We start from the raw sequence: 16728 nt of genomic DNA, 5'->3' as shown, positions 1-16728 counted from the left end.
GCCATCCCAGGTACATCCTGGATCACCTGGGTGCATCCTGCACACCAGCTGGGCAGAGCTGCTGTTTCAGCAATGCAAGGGACAGTTTTCCAGCAGTGGTCTGGTGCCAGGCACTGGGATGATGTTCTCAGAGGACCAGAACAACATTCTGAGCTTCTGAACAGCTCACTTTTCAGAAGGAGGGCCATCATTGGGAACAAAGAATGATACCACACGCCTTAACAGTCGAGTAAGAGGCGGCTGATCCTCTTTGTATGTTACTTCTGTTGTCACTGTCAATCCAAAAGGATATTCCTTAGTGCGCACTTCCTTGCGGACCCCTTGGTTTGCCTCAGGATCATTTTCACTCTCTAAGGAATAGAAAAGATGGTAAGCAGGGGGAGACTTTTAAAAAAGAATACAGCAATAAAAATATTTTTTTGCCATTTATCATGGCAGCCACATGGGCATTCAGTATTCTTTTTTCATTTCCTTGCATTCTGAGGATCAGATAGCAAAGATCTGTTAACTGTAGCCAGAAAAAGTGATTTACTGGGATAGGTCAGATACCTGCACTGGTACTGGTCCATTATCAGTACTACAGTAGCAGTAACAACAGGCTTCCCAAGCTATCCACATAAAAGCTAGCCCAAGCAGCCCAGTGCAAACACCTATTAATTCCACTGTCTGACCACCCTCCCAGTAAAGAAATGCTTCCTAATGTAAATGCTCCCCCAGCACAGCTTTGAACCATTCCCACAGCGCAAATAAAAGCAACGGGTTGGCAAGAGTCTAGTCCCCGTTCCTGTAAATTGAGATAAAGCACGAGCTTCTTCCAGTCAACATGGGATTTATCTTCCTCCTTCAGGAGGGACTGCCGGGGGAGGGACTGCCGGGGCCGGGCCGGGCCGGGCGGACACCCGGCTCACTCAGGCGGTCCGAGCGGAGGCTGCGCTCTGGCAGCCGCACAGCCCCAGGTGCCCCGATGGGTGGGCGGGCAACACCCAGCGTTACCTCCCCCGGCCGGGGAAAGCAGTTGGAGCTGGACAGGGGGCATCCCGCCGCCTACCTTTGGCAGCCAGGAGGCCCAAGCCCGCGGCCGAGCTCCCCCTCACGCAAGCCCCGCCCCCGATCAAGCCCCGCCCCGGACACGACGCGAGCCGACCGGACTTTCCCTCAGCGAAACCGCGGTCGGTTCGCTCCCTCCCCAGTCCCCGGAGGTGACCGCGGGCCCCGCTGCCGGTACCGGTGCTGGGTTTTTCCAGGCGCCTGTAGTAGATGAGGGCGCCCAGCGTGGTCCAGGCCCCCAGCGAGTAGAGCAGCGCGGCCCTGGCGTTCCACGCGGCCGCGCGCTCCGGCTTCATCGCCGCCCTTGCACACGCGTGGGATGCCCCGCCCCCAACCGGGCACGCGCAGGGGGGCGGAACAAGCGCAGGGGGGCGGGGCCGGACCGTGAGGGAAAAAGGAGCCAAGGTCTGCTCATGATGGCACTAACAGCGGGATTTGGGAACAACGCTAAGGAGCAGCGCTCCTAGCCGGTTTTATTTTTCATTAATACAGCCATCTTCTTGCTGAGACACCTCTTAAGAACATTAAAAGTTAAGCTAAAGGCTGTCCAAATCCCTGTTGGCTAAAACACCTTTCAACTCTAATTATGATGTGTGGAAAATGCCCAGTAAGCAGAATATAGACAAACAGGAATACAAATAAATTAGAAGGGAGAAGTAAAAAACTCTCCCTGAATGTTTATTTCGTGTAACAGTTAAAATTCCTAGTTTAAAAGAGAGAAAAGGAAATGTAAGTAAATTGCTCCACTCCTGTCATCAACACAATCCGTGTAAATTGTCTGCTCCTGCTGCTCAGTTCAAAAAGTCACGATGCACTTGAAACTGCCAGCTTTTTGAGGTGGTCCATGAATACCTGGAGACTCACATCATCTGTCAGAATTGGAGCTCCTGATTCCTGCAGAAAAGATAAAGAGATAATGAGCCTATACTGTTGCTAACACAGGGGACAAAGTGAAAGCAAATCAAGCGTCAGCACTCTGAACCAATTGCCTGCTATAACAACCACCTTTTTCTCCTGCAAAAGACAGATGCTACTCTTTGGCAACAGCGCTGACATTATCCTCTTGTACAAGCTGAATTGCTGCAGGGGAATCTCTTCTTCCTAAAGCACTAGGAATTTTGCTGTCCAAAGCTCTAAACAAACAAGGTAAGCAAAGAGGATATAAAAGTCTAGTACTCTCAGCTAAATTAGATCTATATGTATCCATATGCTAGTTGCTTTTTCCAGAATACTGGAAATGTATGACATCCAAGCTTGAAAACCCCATTCTGATCATCCAATGCTGCCCACCAGTGCTGTTTATCTTAACAACCATGACAAGGAACCAAAGACAAAGGTAACACTGTTTGTGGCCACCTGGTGAGACAGGATAGCTACTACACACACAAACATGTCCACATCTATTTAACTACAATCCCAAACATGAACAGCTCTTCCATTGCTTACCTGGCCCCAGGCATAGAGGTTATTGTGGGTTTGAGAAGGATTCACTTTAGACAAGAGGAACCGGGCCTATAAAGACAAAAGAGGAGGAGTTTGGTACAACAAGACCTGTCAGGCTTCATCTCACCTTAGATGCATGACCAGCTATGTTTCTCTGCTTTTGCAAGGTACTAATTTAACTTAAGCAGGTTTCAAGTCCAGAAATCCCTGTTCCACAGATAATTTTTCTCCCAGGGGCAATGAGTGCCATGCTTTAGCAGGCTGTGCTTGCCTGGCAGGGCAGTTCTGATTCCATGGGACAGGAATCTATGGCACAGGAAACACCAGCACTATTCTTCTCCCCATACCACATCGGCTCTTCTGAAAAGGGCTCAGTGCAAGACACGTGTAACAGGGTCACATCAAAAATCAACACCATATCTTTGGTTTGGTCCATCAGTTCCTGCCTCTTCACTGCTACAAACAAGCACAGCACACTGCAACTCCAGGAAGAGCGAAAATAAGAACTATTTTATATCCTCATTCAGTGTTTAAGAACGAAGAAAACAGATGGTCAATCATTCAGCATTACTGTCCTACCAAGCTAACTATAGGCACATACCTGAATCATTTATTTCCCACCTTTTTACTGGGGAATAAAAACTTTTTTTTTCCCCAGTCGGCTTTTCCATTTTTTTTTTCCACCCTCAGATTTCATAAGCATATCCAGCAAGTGATCAGCTTATTAAAAGACAGAGCTGTCATAAAAGCTGATAAGAAAATATGCAAGCTCTATTTTGAAGAGCTAAACTGTGTTTGACTACTAGAACCATCCTTTCAGAAAAGCAGAATGAGCCATTTGCTCTAGGCAACAACAGAAAGAGTTCCTCCAAAAACTTCCTTACCTGACTGCCCCCATGCTCAGTGTGGATGTAACGTGGCATTGGGAATCTGGTCTGCAAGATTTCCTGGGCATCATCCAGTGGGGCTTGCAGGAGGTGCTTAAAGTTTTCGTATTCAGGCATGTCTTGGTATCCAGCTTTCTGCCACTGTGCAATAGTCTATTGATGGGACAGGGAGGACATTAAAAAGGAGCAGAGCTGTCTAGGAGCCTCCCTTTCTACCCTGCATGTCTCAAGGCAGCAGAATGCTACATGTGTTTCTGCGTAGAGGGCAAACAAATACCTTCCCTACTCTGGTCTACCTTCCCTACAACAATGCTACATGTGTAGAGAGCATACAAACACCTTCACTACTCTGGTTACAACAATGCTACATGTGTAGGGGGCAAACAAACACCTTCACTACTGTGGTTACAACATTACTTTCTGTCCCCAAACTGAAGCACAGGCAGCCAACAAAAAAGCTGGCAGCAATTCATGCCAGAGCAATTTGTTGAAAATCTTCAATATGCTTTAGCCTGTGCCAACACAGAAATTAAGCATTTATAAATCACTGACATTTGGAATCTGACTTGGCCTTACAGTATTTTCAAGGTATCCACTGCATGTACCACTTGTATGAATAACTCCTCTATACAAACACAGGTCAGACACTCAGCTACTTCCCTTATCTGAATTTTACTCAGTTGCCAATTATTTTGCTCTGCAGCAAAAGAGAGAAACTCTTTAAGGTAACTCCAGAAGATTTTTAGAAAAGGCCAGTATCTAGGCACTTCCCTCAGTCACGAGGGAAGGAATATAGCAGCAGCTTCCAAAAACATCCAGTATTTAAAAGCAAAAACTGGAAAACTGCCTATCTGATTTCTTCAAGAGCCACAGTACTTAAGTATGAAAACCCTGCAAGCAAAGTCTGTCACTTCTCTGAAAATACCTGCAACTCTGTTAAAAAATGTATCATCTTGTAACTCTGCCATGCTTCATTTCAGTTTCTCTGGCCTTTTCCTGACATGAAGGGACCACCTTCATGGCCAAGTTAACACAAGAGCTGATACTGGGTGCAGAACATATCCTTAGTGATTCTAGTATTATTTTGACTCCGACAGTGGCTGGAATTGTATTCCAACAGGCAGCATGTATATAATATGGTGATTATGCTGTGTGGGCTTTGCAGGAAATCAGTTTGTTAATATTTCATAGCACTAGCATAGCTGTCTGCATGCGTGGCAGGAGGAAAGGAGCATAAACAGAGAAAGAGAACATGTTTCACCATACCTCACCAAGGTAGATAACTATCTGGAAGAAAGTATCCATCAGCAGGATTCTGTCAGGAAGAATGCTGCTGCTGTCCAAAAGCACTGGCTGGGGAAAAGAAAAAACAAAGTCAGGCACCCCTTAGCCCTCAGATCTCAGGATGCCAGAGAGCAATTTCTATGCCCATCCAAGTGTAATTTGATACAATCTTGAACAAAAGTATCTTGTCCTTTCATAATTTTTTTTTAAATAAAAAAATAGGGGCCTTTTGGTTGAAATAGTGTTACTCCTACTGAATACTCATTATTTTGGGTTGATTCACCTCTTCCTGGAAAACAGACTCACCTCAGGAGGCCCATGGAAAGAATAAGCATAAAGGATTGGCTGGATCATAATGAGGGACTGGGTCAGATCCTGCCTGGCAAAGTGGTGCCGGTAATAGGAAGATTCATCTGGACTGTTATTGAAGACCTGCAGGAATGGGGAGCGTCGCAGGTGGAAGATGAACTGCACCAGAAGGAGGAGTGAGACAAGAAATGTCAGCCAAAATTGCCTAAACTTCTGGATTCAAGTTCAGCATTTTTGAACAGCAAATTCTTTGGCAATAAGTCTACCCCCCTTAATAACACCTCAGACTTCTTCACTTATCAGTCTCTTGCAGCGCTGAACTACAGGACCAGTCCATTAAATTAAAAAAGCACCCGTTCCCCCCCTCCTGAATCTGATCAATAGTACAAGATGTTTCATCATCATTCCCACTCACCCCTGCACACTGTTCCCATGGCTGTGGGAAGTAACATTCTTACCTGAGGATACAAAGAAAATGATTCTGACAGCCTAAAGGAGTTGGGATCATCTTTGTTGTATTGTCCAAATTTCTGACACTGTTGGAAGCAAAATGGATACTTTGGTTATCTCTCTTTTTTCTATTTTTTTCTTTTTTTTTAATAGAATTTACATCTCTTTTTCTACAGGTGTTCTTCTGTTAATTTTTAAACAATCAAGGCATAAACCTGACAAGAACAAGTACTACAGCATTTACAGGCTATTTTTCTTTAAGTCAGTGATTTCTCTGCCTTACTGGAATGAGAATGAGGATTCAGTTTTAATATATATATATATATAAATAAAGTCTAGATTTTAAATTATCCAAGAATGAAAGAAATGGTGCCTGTACAGCACTACCCTTTTTTCCATTAAGTCAGGGCTATTACACCTAAACTATTCTGTACACTATGTAACACTTCTTGCAGAACAGCATCAGACCAACATTGCACCATTTCACTGAAAATAAGTATCAGTGGTTTTAGAAATTAAACTCCAAATGATCCCACAGTCCTTTCAGCACACAGCTTGCCCATGTCTGTGCTTGTGCTCCAATCTCTATTTGACTGGCCCTGGTTTTTTAGGGTCTGATGTGCCATGTTGTGTTAGTACCAACTCCACATGGGTGCTTGGACAAGACCAACACTGATTTAGACAATTTGGGCTTGTAGAATTCAAAGCAAGAGACAGTAGGAGGTTGCAGAATTAATTCAGACTACTATCCTGCACTTGGCCCACATCTGAATGCTGTGTCCAGCTTCAGGCTCTCCAGTGCAAGATAGACATAGATATACTGAATTTGGTATGGCAGAGGACACCAAGTTAGTCAGGGTTTGGAGCATCTTATGAAGAAAATGAAGCTGAACAAGCTGGGTTTTTTCAGCCTGGTGAAGCGTGGGATCAGGGAGTCAATTTGCTGTCTGGTAACTGGGGAAATGGAAATTCTGATTAAGAGATAGAGGCAGGGGAGAGAAAAATAAACCAAAACAAAACAGTGACTGTGATCAGTCTTGGAACAGGCTGTGAAGCATAAGAAATTCCATCTTTGGAGATGTTCAAAACACAGCTGAACAAGACTTGGAGCAAGCTGCTCTAACTTCAAAGTTGGTCCTACTTTAAGCAGGAGGGTTGAACCAGTGACCATCCCACCTGCATTATTCTGTGTTTCACTATCCCTTCTTCAATTTCAGGTTTAACCCTTTCAGCATGACTGGATGTTCACCTATCCCATCCTAAATTTGCCAGTCACACTGGGTTCTGAGTTATTCCATGCTACAGCTGTGTAACCACGATCAAAGCACAAACAAAGTCAATCTGGAAAAAGATTACTGTTGTCTCTTCCATTTTTACTGAAATGAAGAATGCCCCCAAGCTCAGTGTGTTAGGCTTACCAGCCTGATGAGCTGCCTGTCCAGCCAACGCAGAACATCAGGTCCCTCCTCAGACTCAGCCCTGTACACTCCCAGCCGTGCCATGAGCACGGCAGCTGCCTCCTGGTCAAACGCAGCCTCGATGTGCTGGAGCTGAGTCTGTGCATCTGCCCAGCTGCAGGGTTAGCAAAGGGTTAGTGCCACGTGCATCCATGTGTACCAATGCATGCAACAAAAAGCCAGGAATCCCAGCACAGACTGGAGCTGAAGCTGCTGCCACTCTGCCAGAGCACTGGCACAGGGTACTCACTTTCTGGCTATGGTGGTGACACGAATGCGCCTCTGGGTGCTGGAGTGTTGATACTGAGTGACAAACTGTACTGCCCCTCTGCCTCCCTGAGGGATGGGTGCATTGTGCTGCAAATGAAACAAGGTCAGCCTTCAAAACATGATGGCTTTTCCATAACTCTTCCCAGCTGTAACAAGCCCCCACAGCACATAAAAGAAAATGACACATGCAAAAAATTTCTGAAATTATTTCCTCATCACAAAACACTTGGCTGCTTTGAACCATCCACCTGCAACACAGGGGGTGCCATTGCATTTTCTGGACCTGTATCAAGTAGTTTGATGAGTTAAAAAAGATGATTTAAAAAAAGAAAAAAAAGGAGAAGCCAGGACTGACCTGATTTACCACTTCAAAGTAAATGGCCAGAGTTGTACTGGGATCCAGACTACAGATTTTCCATTGAGATGTCCCTCCAATTCCAAGTTCCTGCACAGAATCAAAAAGAAAGCAGCAATTTTCCTCCAGCAGCAGGAAAGGCAAGCTTATGTTAAATTCTGATCAGAGGTACAAATAATAGCAGGCCTTCCAGATTCCTTATCTTGTGGGTGTGAATTGTTACTGAAGGCCATACAGTAAAAAGAAAGCCTTAGGAACTGAGAATTTAGTCTAGGAAAGGCTGTAATTTCCTAAGGATGTTTCCTGGAAAACTCTGACATTCTAGTTCAACTGTAGGTCTGGACAGAAACTTCACATTTTATATTTATTTTTTTAGTAAAGACTTTTCCATGTCATAAACTTACATTTTCAGAGACACATGGTCCTTTAGCATTCAGGGATATACATGGTCCAATGGCTCCTGCAATTTTCAGCTCCCTGGAGGTCTTGAACAAGGTAAAAAAAATTATTTTTTTTCTTCATGATGTCAGTCAAACAGAATACACAGAGTCTAAATGAGTTGCTCATGGTATTTTCCCAGACCATCCACTGCTACAATTAGTGAAGGTAAGAGAATCTACAGAGCCACATTTTAATAATGAAGACATATTTATATATTTATATTCATACTGTTCCATATTTGATGGAACAGTACGAAATGTTCCTTGTTGAGTGAAGAGAGGCTGCTTTAAAATAAAACAAAAACAAACCAACCAACCAAAACAAAAAACCCAAACAACCAAAAAAAAAAAAAAAACCAGAAAATTACTAAGCTTCCAAATAAAAATCCCTCCAGTACAGTGCTTCTCCCAAAGAAGCACTACATCTGACCTCAAACATGCAGAGATTCCTACACCTCAAACATCCTAGAGACTTAAACTGACTTTTTAATCAACAGCACTTGTGTTTCCGCATTAGTGTGATCCAATCAAACTCATCTCTCACCTTCACATCCAGATTTGCACCAAAAGCCATCCGAAATTCCCCATTGTAGCCTTTGCTAAATACCCGCTGGAAGGTCTGCTTGAAGAGAGAAGTGTTGAAGGAGTCTCCCATCACCATGTGTCCTCTGGGAAAGAAAAAACAAGGGAACTGAAGCAATTGGGAACTAGAAGTACAAAGGATACATCCCTGAACCTCTGACACATGCAAACACATGCAGTTACTGTTTTAGAGCATGCCTTTGCATAGGCAGGATTCACACCAGGGAGTGCAGATTCATGGGTGCCTCCTACAAAGCCACACAGGTTAGTGCTCCACCTTTGTCAGTTTGCTCTCTCAACTCTACTTCTTCCCATTGCTTCAGCCTTCAAAAAATTTGTGTTTCAACCCTGGAAAGCTCTTTGCTCCGCCTGCTTTCCCTGAGCAGGGCTGGAACCACCCACACCACACCAGGGGTAGCTGCAGCACAAGGAAGGTGCTGGGCTTCCCCTAAGTGCCCTGGCAAACCCAGGCCTGACCAGATTCAGCTCAGTAACACATCCACAGGGTCAAACAGTCTCTCTTCTCCCTGCTGAGCATTGAGGGGTTATTTACAAACACCTTGCACTTGCAGTAAGACATGCCAAGTCTCCAAAAGGCCTGGGCTAACACAGAGCCTTCCTCACAGAGACAATTTCCAGTAGTATGGAACACAGACATCTACCCCTTAAGACATGTCACTTAAAACTGGGCCCAGGGAAGTCAAGAATCCCTAGAGAAAGCATAAGCGAGCTGTTAAGCAGAGAAAATCTGTCCCACACAAGGAAAGCTTCTACCCACCATTGAGTTTTCTAACAGCAGTGCTAATTCACATGCTGCTTTGAGACTCCAGAAATGTGGACTGAGATCAGGTGAGGCTTGCCATATAATTCCTGGCAAATTCAAACCACAGTTTAGAACAGAACAATAAAAACCCTTCTGCCCTGACAGCACACTTAACTGCTTTCTAAACCGTTCTCCCCCCTCCAAAAAAAAAAACCCAAAAAGCAGGTGCCAGTTGTTTGCTGGCCTGCTGTGAACATACCCAGTGAGGTTTGCACAGCACTTCATCTCCAGCAACCCCGTCTGGTCCAGGGCACAGGCGTAGATGTCGATGCAGTGCCCATTGGCCGCAGAGCGGTTGGCCAGAGTCTCGTAGTGCTGGGAACACACACCCAGGGGTTAGGAGTGCAATGTCTGATTTCTGCTGCTCCCCACCTCTGGCCAGCACACAGTACAGATGGGGCAATCACCAGTGCTGTGGTAACTAAAGAGATGTTGGCTGCAGCACACTGCTCCCTTCTAGGATGAGGGATGCATTTGGATGAGCCTGAGTTTATTGTCTCAAATAAAAAGAGTGCATAAATGACATGGGATCATCTAGTCTGTGATGACATGGTGGGAACTCAAAGATACCCAGATGATAGTTAAGAGAACAGGTGTCATTCTGCTTTCTCTAAGATGACAGGCACATTTCATATCTGACATTTTTACTATTTTAATGGTGGTTTTTTATGTCAAGAACACAAAGGAGGCTTTCTGGAAATAACCAGTTCTTGGGAGATTTTCCTCTTTCCAAAAGGGGATACAATGATGAGGATGAACAAACTCTCCACCCACCACCAGCTAAGAAACAACACTGAAATACTTTATTCTCTGAGAAGGCACAAGACCATGATGGAGAACTAGGAGGAAGCTTTTTTTACCCTTCCCTTAACTGTCCTCATAATTTAGCATACACAAAGACTTGGATTATTTCAAGGACAACCAGGCAGCCCAGAATGTAGTGTTCCAACACAACATTCAGTTTCAGCTTTTAAACATACCCATCAAGCCCTAGTACCTACTTTGGTGGCCTTCTTCATGAACCTTGCATTATCCTTCTCTATGTCATGCCAGGAACGGATGGGTGTTTTCAGTTCATCTCCTACCACCATGCCTGGCCCTTGTGTTGGTGGCCCTCCTGTGAACAGCATAATCCTGGCCCCTGTGTTTGGAAAAGTGCCCTAAAATAAAAACAAAGACTTAGAGGGCGGGAGGGAAGGAAAAAAAAGGAAACTGATTAAATGACAACGATGCTTTCTTTACAGAAGGGTCTGCACGAGCTTCTACCTGTCCCTGCTAGAGGCAACCTCGATAAATAGTGATACAATTCCTGACAGCCACAGCACTCAGATAAAGTTTAAATTCAAACCATGCCAAGCTTCATGTCTTCAAAACAGGAAGCAGACAGTTTCTGTTCTCTTTATTTATATGTTAGATTATATTCAGATAAATCCAGTGCATAGTATCACCTCTTGTGTGGCAACACACGCAAGAATCAGAGACCTTTAAACAACTGCAAATTTTGCTATTTAAATGGAACCTTCCAGCCCACTCTACATCAGCTGGTGCTAGCACAGCTTGAATGTCAATAGAGACAAACTGCACCTCTGCACCCCACTGTAACCCAGCTGCACTGACACCTGAACTCATCTCAGCAAGCATGGCCATGTGCTCACTTTGACCTGCTCATCTCAAACAACAGCATTAGAAGTACCTCCAATAAGCCAACTGCAATTGAAAGAGCTACTCCAGTAGAACGTAAGGGTCTCTTTCCCTGGGTCACTGGCCATGGGTCCCTTTGCAGCTCTCCAAGCAGATCTGTTAAATTCATGTCAATTTTATGCACGGGCTGTAGGAACCTGCAAAAATTCAAATACAGTGTTTTACTGCTTCTAAGTTCAGAGAAGAGAAACCATGCCTCTTTGTTCCTGGCACACATAAATTGCACTGAAACAGTAATCAAAAGTAAAGAGATACGCAGCAGGTTGTCTTCTTACATCCAAACTTTCCAAGATAACAAGCCTGTGCAAAATAAAAAATTTGATCAAAGCAAGACATCAATAACTGACAAGAAGGCAAAGTCACATAAAGAACAGGAAAGACGTTCAAAGGTGAGTTTGCTGAAAGGCATGAGAGGTCCCACTGAAAGAGAAGCTGAGAAAGAGAAAACTGTGTTCAATGGAGGTAAATTACTATGACAAGACAACACCATTTAAATCTTCTTTCCCCTCTCAGGAAACCCATGGTTAGAAGCATGACCTACAGGCATAAAGGGGAATAAAATGTCTGCCCTGCTGTGTGCTGTGCTGAAGCTTACCTGCTGGAAATAACAGGTTGCTCTGGAGTTTGAAGAGGTCTTCCCTGTTGCATAGGGACAGCTGGTCTTGAAAGCCCAAGCATATCCTAAGAACAGTAAAGAGGAGGCAGAGGAGATGTACTATTCAAACACTACACACATAGTTTATATTATTATTTAATGTACCCTAAGGCCTGCAACATTAAACTGCAGCATTAAATATACTTAAATCTGTAAAATTATTCATCTTTGCACTGCCATTAGGAATGGATCATGGGTCCATTATGTGAGATACACAAACTCAGTCTTGAACAAGCTTCCAAGAAATTTACAAAGGCAAAAAGACAGGACAAATACTGGGAGGGCAATAGGCTCACAGCTGAGAGCACTAAGCCCTCCTTTCTCCCTGAGAGCCCAGTGCTTGAGAGTCCAACAGAGCTGAGAGGTACAAGCCCCTGGTTTGAGGGATGGCAGAACAGCCAGGGATGGCAGAGCACACCTGTATTTGCTTGGCTGCCAGGTCCTTGGTGCCCCGGAACACGTAGCTCTTGGAAATCCCTTCACAGCTCAGCTCATGAACCTGGACCATCCTGCCGAAAGTGATGAGCCCCACCAGGGCATCGGGAGGCAGCAGGCTCAGGGACATCTGCAGGGACTCCTTCAGGGCCTGCAAATCCTCCTCTTCCAAACACGTGTCCACAACATACAGGAAGATCAACGGCGTCTGTGGACCTCGCTGATGTGGGAAGAAACAACATTGTATAAAGATTCCAGCCAACAAATAAAATGAGCCCCTCCTTAAGCACCTTGCAGACATGGCATTTATTTGCATTATCCTAAGAAAATTTTACACATATATCATTTGTCACAACCAAGACAACTCTGAGAGCTTCAAACTCGCCTGTGGTTTATTTACCTGCACTATATATTCAATTGTTGAAAACTGAGGCATAAGTTCTGCTGGCTGATTGACTTCAGAAATGCCCGCATATGCTGGGGGGAACTGAAAAAGAGAACAAAAAATTAGGACAAGGAAGTTGCAGGACAAAAATGTAGGGCTCTCCTCTGCAGCACACAGCCTGCCCTGCTGATGATGTGGTTATTCAACCTTTTTTTTACTGCCACTGCATCAACCTGATTAATTCAGGACAAGAAACCCAAAGTGATTTTCCTAAGCACAGACAAGTGGCCAGCAGGATGGACAGCTGCTCAATCCAGTGTAAATAAAAGGTAAGGCTACAGCAACAACAATGTATTAGTTGAAATTCTTTCAGCCATAGTTTCTGATGGCAAAAGTCTACTCAAATGAATTCTGCAGGATAGTAAATATCAAATGCAAAAAACCACACTGGGACACAAGGAACAAAAGAGCATTTTTATCGCCTTACTATGCTCTGCATGCCAGTAAAATCACTGACAAGATGTCAGGTGAAGCAGACTGTACTATGGCCTGGGCTCAGCAAGAGAAGAGGGCCAAGGGAAGGGATCTAGAGAAACAAAATTTATGTTTAATGTCCAGGGAAGGCCATCCAGTATTCACTGAAAAGGTGGAAGTACTTTTCCCAACTTACCTGGTTTCTCTGGAAACAGAAGTTACAAGCCCAAAGCTTGGCCCGATAGTCAACTTGGCTGCAATGGAAAAATGAGGTATTAGTGTGACTTCAGGAACAATTTTACAGCACAACTTCACAATAAATTCATTAATCCATGCTGGTTCACAGCACAGAGGAAGAAACAGACACTCCAGCTTGAACAGCAAGTGCTTTAGGAACTCAGACTCTCGTTCTATTACCAGGAAGTTCATTAGCTAATCCAGCCCTGCCATTTCCAGGCTTGTCAGCATGAAGGACCACTGACAAATCTCTGAAGCTCAGCCCCTGGCAGACACAGACTTGGGCCTAATAACTCTTTTGCTACACTTAGGCTCTTGTCATTGTCTTATTGTTTGTGCAGCTGTAGCACACAAGTGCTCCAGTCCCAGAGCAGCAGGAACCATCCACCCAGATCTTGTGCAAACACAGAACAGGTTATTCCCTGTCCCACAGAGTTTACTCTCCTCAGCCCAGTACTACATCCTGCTAGTGCAGGATGCCTCGCCACGTTCTCATTCCAAGGCTTTGATCTCATTTCACTTCCTCTTACTGGCATTCCCTGCTTCTTCTCAGCCCAACACCATGCTCTGAGTATGCATGATCATTACCTGATTTTGGGACCGAGATATTCCTCTAAAACTATTTCATTATGCTTACACTGGAATTGACCTACAAGCAGCAGGATGTGTAGGAAGCAGGAAAACAAGTGACCACGGTCCAGAGCACAATAGCAGTATAATGGGCATCTTTGTTTATTATGAGTTTCCTCATTCCCACAAAATTCTCTGGGATGGTGAGAGGACTCTCTGCCTTAAGAGCCTCCCCAAAGACCCTCCTGTCCCCTCTGCTCTTGCCAGCTCTAGTAACAGGCATGTTGATGTATGGATTTTAACAAGCCCACCACACCTAAATGAAACAGGCTGCCAGGCATTGGGCAGAGAAAAAGGGGAATAAGGAAGTAGTGAAGTTTAGATGAAAATTAGGCACTATCCAGCCTCTTCCATCATCCCCAGCTGAGCAATTCCTACCAGAGTGGGTTGAGCACAGCTTTGCAGGTGGGCCTGCTGCAAAGCACTGGTTCATACTGCACAGGGGGCAGGTCCAGACGCTCCTTCAGCGGGGTCAGGAGACAGGCCAGGGGCACAACCATCCTTGTGGCCTCCAGCCTGCTGGAGGGCCACACGTTCCAGCTGAAGCGCACTCCGTCATGCTCCTCATTCTGCTGGATGAACTCCAGGTACGTCGCCATGGCCCTGCAAAAGCTCTGGAAGGACAGAAGAAGGCATGTTCAGGCAGCAGCCATTTGGACAACAGACCCACAAAGGAGCTCAGAAGATCAACTACAGGTGGGGGCACAAGAGACTGCAGGACAAAGACAACACAGTACACTGAATTAATCCCATTATCAAATGAATCATGTGACTCCATTAATCTCTTCTGTCCAGTGCTCTCATCAACATTACAGCCAATTAAAACACCACCAAATCCAACAAATAAACTAGGGAAGCTGACGATCAAAGTCAGAATGCAAGAGGTTTGTTTTTTTATTTATGATTCACATTTAACATCTCAAAATCCAATCAGCCTCATGCTGGCCTCCAGGCAATCCTGCCTGACTGGGTCAGTAAAGGAAAAGAGGCCAGATTTGCAACACATCCTGGAGCCTCCAGCTGAAACATTGCAGGGAGAAAAGGAGGCCAAGCCTGAGGCCAAAACAATCACAAACATCACCAAACTGCCAGTCTGACCTGCTTACAACGGGAAAGGAATACATGACAAAATGTCAAAAAAAGTCTTTTGGACACCCACTCTGCATAGCATCATTGTTCTACTGCCAGTAAGGAAGGAACTGAGAGTCCAGAAGACATCAGAAAACATCAAGGAGGAATATCACCATCACAACAGAGGAGTCATTCTCTGTGTTTCCTTACTAAACTTTTCAAAATAAGACACAAACAAGAGCTTCGAGGCCATCATTACTTTTGATTTCTCTGAGAAAGGCAAGGACAAGCCTACCAAAAAACTTACATGTCAAATCCAGACTACAAATACCACACAGCACTAGCATTAACTCACAGAGCCAAAAGCAGCAACTCCACAACCTGCTCCAGACAAGGAAACTCAGAGGTTCACCTACAGCTGCAGATGCTCCAAGATTACCCTGCTCCTGGTCCTCAGTGCAGGTGGGATATTCAGGAGGGCCACACACACGAGAAATCAGAAGCAACACCTCCCTTCAGAGGAGGGGAGGTGTTGGTTTAACTGACATTCTCCTCTTCCTTGCCATTAAGGATGTAAATCAAGCTTAGGGAGAATTGCCCCATGTTTCCACCCCCCGCACTGGATGGACAAACAGAAGGGTTTGCAACACATCCCCACCACAAACAGGCCTATCAAGGTGAAAGTCAGAGCTGAGTCTGCCTGTAAAAGATCCTGCACATCAGAACAGCAATACAAACATTTGACATCTCAGGTATGCAGCAGAGCCACAGGGCAAATTTATTCCATGTTTCTCCAGCTGCAGCCCAGCACCACTTTCCTGCCCCAGGCAGAGGCACGACTGCACGACTGCCATGCTGGGTTTGCCATGGGCTCTAGCTCTAGTTTGGGGTCAGGACAGCGGGAGGACAGGTGTCATCACCCAGCTGCTGAGCTTGGCATGGCTATAGGGGACACTCCCCATCCCCCGAGCATCCATAGGCGCCACCTCTGCCCCCCAGACCACTGATCCCCAGCACGGCCATAGGGCAGAGCACCGACCCCGCTGCACTGCTGCAGGCGGCACTGCTGACCCTCCACAGGGGACAGTGACCCCAGCCCTGCCCTGGGCGACACTGCCGATCCCCAGCCGGCCAAAGCGAACGCCGCCGAGCCCGTGCCGCTCTGTGGGGCACTGCTGACCCCCAGGAAAGCACCGCACCAGGGGACACCACTGACCACGCTCAACACCCCTTCAGGGACACCTCCCAGACCCTCCTGTAGGGGACGCCCCCGACCCCTTCTCCTTCACAGGGGCGGTCACTGACCGCCTCACACCACCTCCCCTCCGGCGACACAGACCCGCATTCCCATCCCCACTCCCACTCCCATCCCCTCGGAGCCCCGCCGCTCCCACCTGCCCGCGCCGCTCGCGCCGCTCCCTCCCGGCACGCCCCGCGCGCCCGGCAAGGCCACCTCAGCGGTCCGCGCTGCCCGCAGCCAAGATGGCGGCGGAGCCTCAGCGGGGGCGGGGCGGGTGTGCCGCCGCTGCCGCCATCTTGGCTAAGGGCACGCCACGCCGCCTTTCAGAAGGAGGGGAGCGGCGTGCCCCTCCCAAGCATGGCGGGGCGGTAGCGATCCCTTCTTCGCTGAGGGCAGCAGGTTCCGCGTCGGAATGGCGACGGACGGGGCGTCCCTGTTAAATGTGAGATGCGGTGCCGCGTTCCTACCTTGGCACGGCATGAGGGAAGCAGTTCTGCTCTCAAGGGGCTCGGCTGCTTAGGAGCGCGCTGTTGTGTTCAGCAGGGAAAAATAG

At 46.3% G+C, this 16728-nt stretch overlaps 2 protein-coding genes across 2 annotated transcripts; both read right to left on the bottom strand.

The window, feature by feature from the left end:
- Positions 1-20: 20 nt before the first annotated feature.
- SMIM26 (small integral membrane protein 26) lies at positions 21-1379 on the bottom strand. The gene is made up of 2 exons (XM_088053366.1): positions 1226-1379; positions 21-350 (listed from the first exon to the last, which is right to left on the bottom strand). The coding sequence occupies exons 1-2, from the start codon at positions 1341-1343 to the stop codon at positions 166-168; spliced, it is 303 nt and encodes a 100-aa protein (XP_087909492.1). The 5' UTR covers positions 1344-1379; the 3' UTR covers positions 21-165.
- Positions 1380-1686: 307 nt separating this feature from the next.
- Positions 1687-16465, bottom strand: SEC23B (SEC23 homolog B, COPII component). Its single transcript, XM_005523249.3, has 20 exons — positions 16330-16465; positions 14243-14478; positions 13194-13251; positions 12539-12625; positions 12122-12358; positions 11644-11729; positions 11041-11185; positions 10349-10507; positions 9547-9662; positions 8487-8610; positions 7907-7987; positions 7503-7592; positions 7128-7234; positions 6839-6992; positions 5429-5506; positions 4968-5129; positions 4644-4730; positions 3375-3530; positions 2494-2559; positions 1687-1941 (listed from the first exon to the last, which is right to left on the bottom strand). The coding sequence occupies exons 2-20, from the start codon at positions 14461-14463 to the stop codon at positions 1852-1854; spliced, it is 2304 nt and encodes a 767-aa protein (XP_005523306.2). The 5' UTR covers positions 14464-14478; positions 16330-16465; the 3' UTR covers positions 1687-1851.
- Positions 16466-16728: the final 263 nt, after the last annotated feature.

The sequence above is a fragment of the Pseudopodoces humilis genome, chromosome 3 (assembly GCF_049639895.1).
Source record: "Pseudopodoces humilis isolate 2021_Gansu_Grassland_sample_001 chromosome 3, ASM4963989v1, whole genome shotgun sequence".
NCBI classification, from domain to species: domain Eukaryota; kingdom Metazoa; phylum Chordata; class Aves; order Passeriformes; family Paridae; genus Pseudopodoces; species Pseudopodoces humilis.
The sequence above is the reverse complement of the archived record's forward strand: the minus strand, read 5'-3'. Positions and strand labels throughout refer to the sequence as shown.

Bases quoted from the DNA above. Each gene is read 5' to 3' on its own strand.
- SEC23B (XM_005523249.3), bottom strand. From the start codon at position 14,463: ATGGCGACGTACCTGGAGTTCATCCAGCAGAATGAGGAGCATGACGGA. The intron at 9,663-10,348 runs GTAGGTACTAGG...GTGTGTTCCCAG, and splicing joins TCATGAAGAAGGCCACCAAA to CACTACGAGACTCTGGCCAA. The intron at 5,130-5,428 runs GTAAGAATGTTA...CTTCTGGTGCAG, and splicing joins CATTTTCTTTGTATCCTCAG to TTCATCTTCCACCTGCGACG.
- SMIM26 (XM_088053366.1), bottom strand. From the start codon at position 1,343: ATGAAGCCGGAGCGCGCGGCCGCGTGGAACGCCAGGGCCGCGCTGCTC. The intron at 351-1,225 runs GTACCGGCAGCG...TCTATTCCTTAG, and splicing joins CCTGGAAAAACCCAGCACCG to AGAGTGAAAATGATCCTGAG.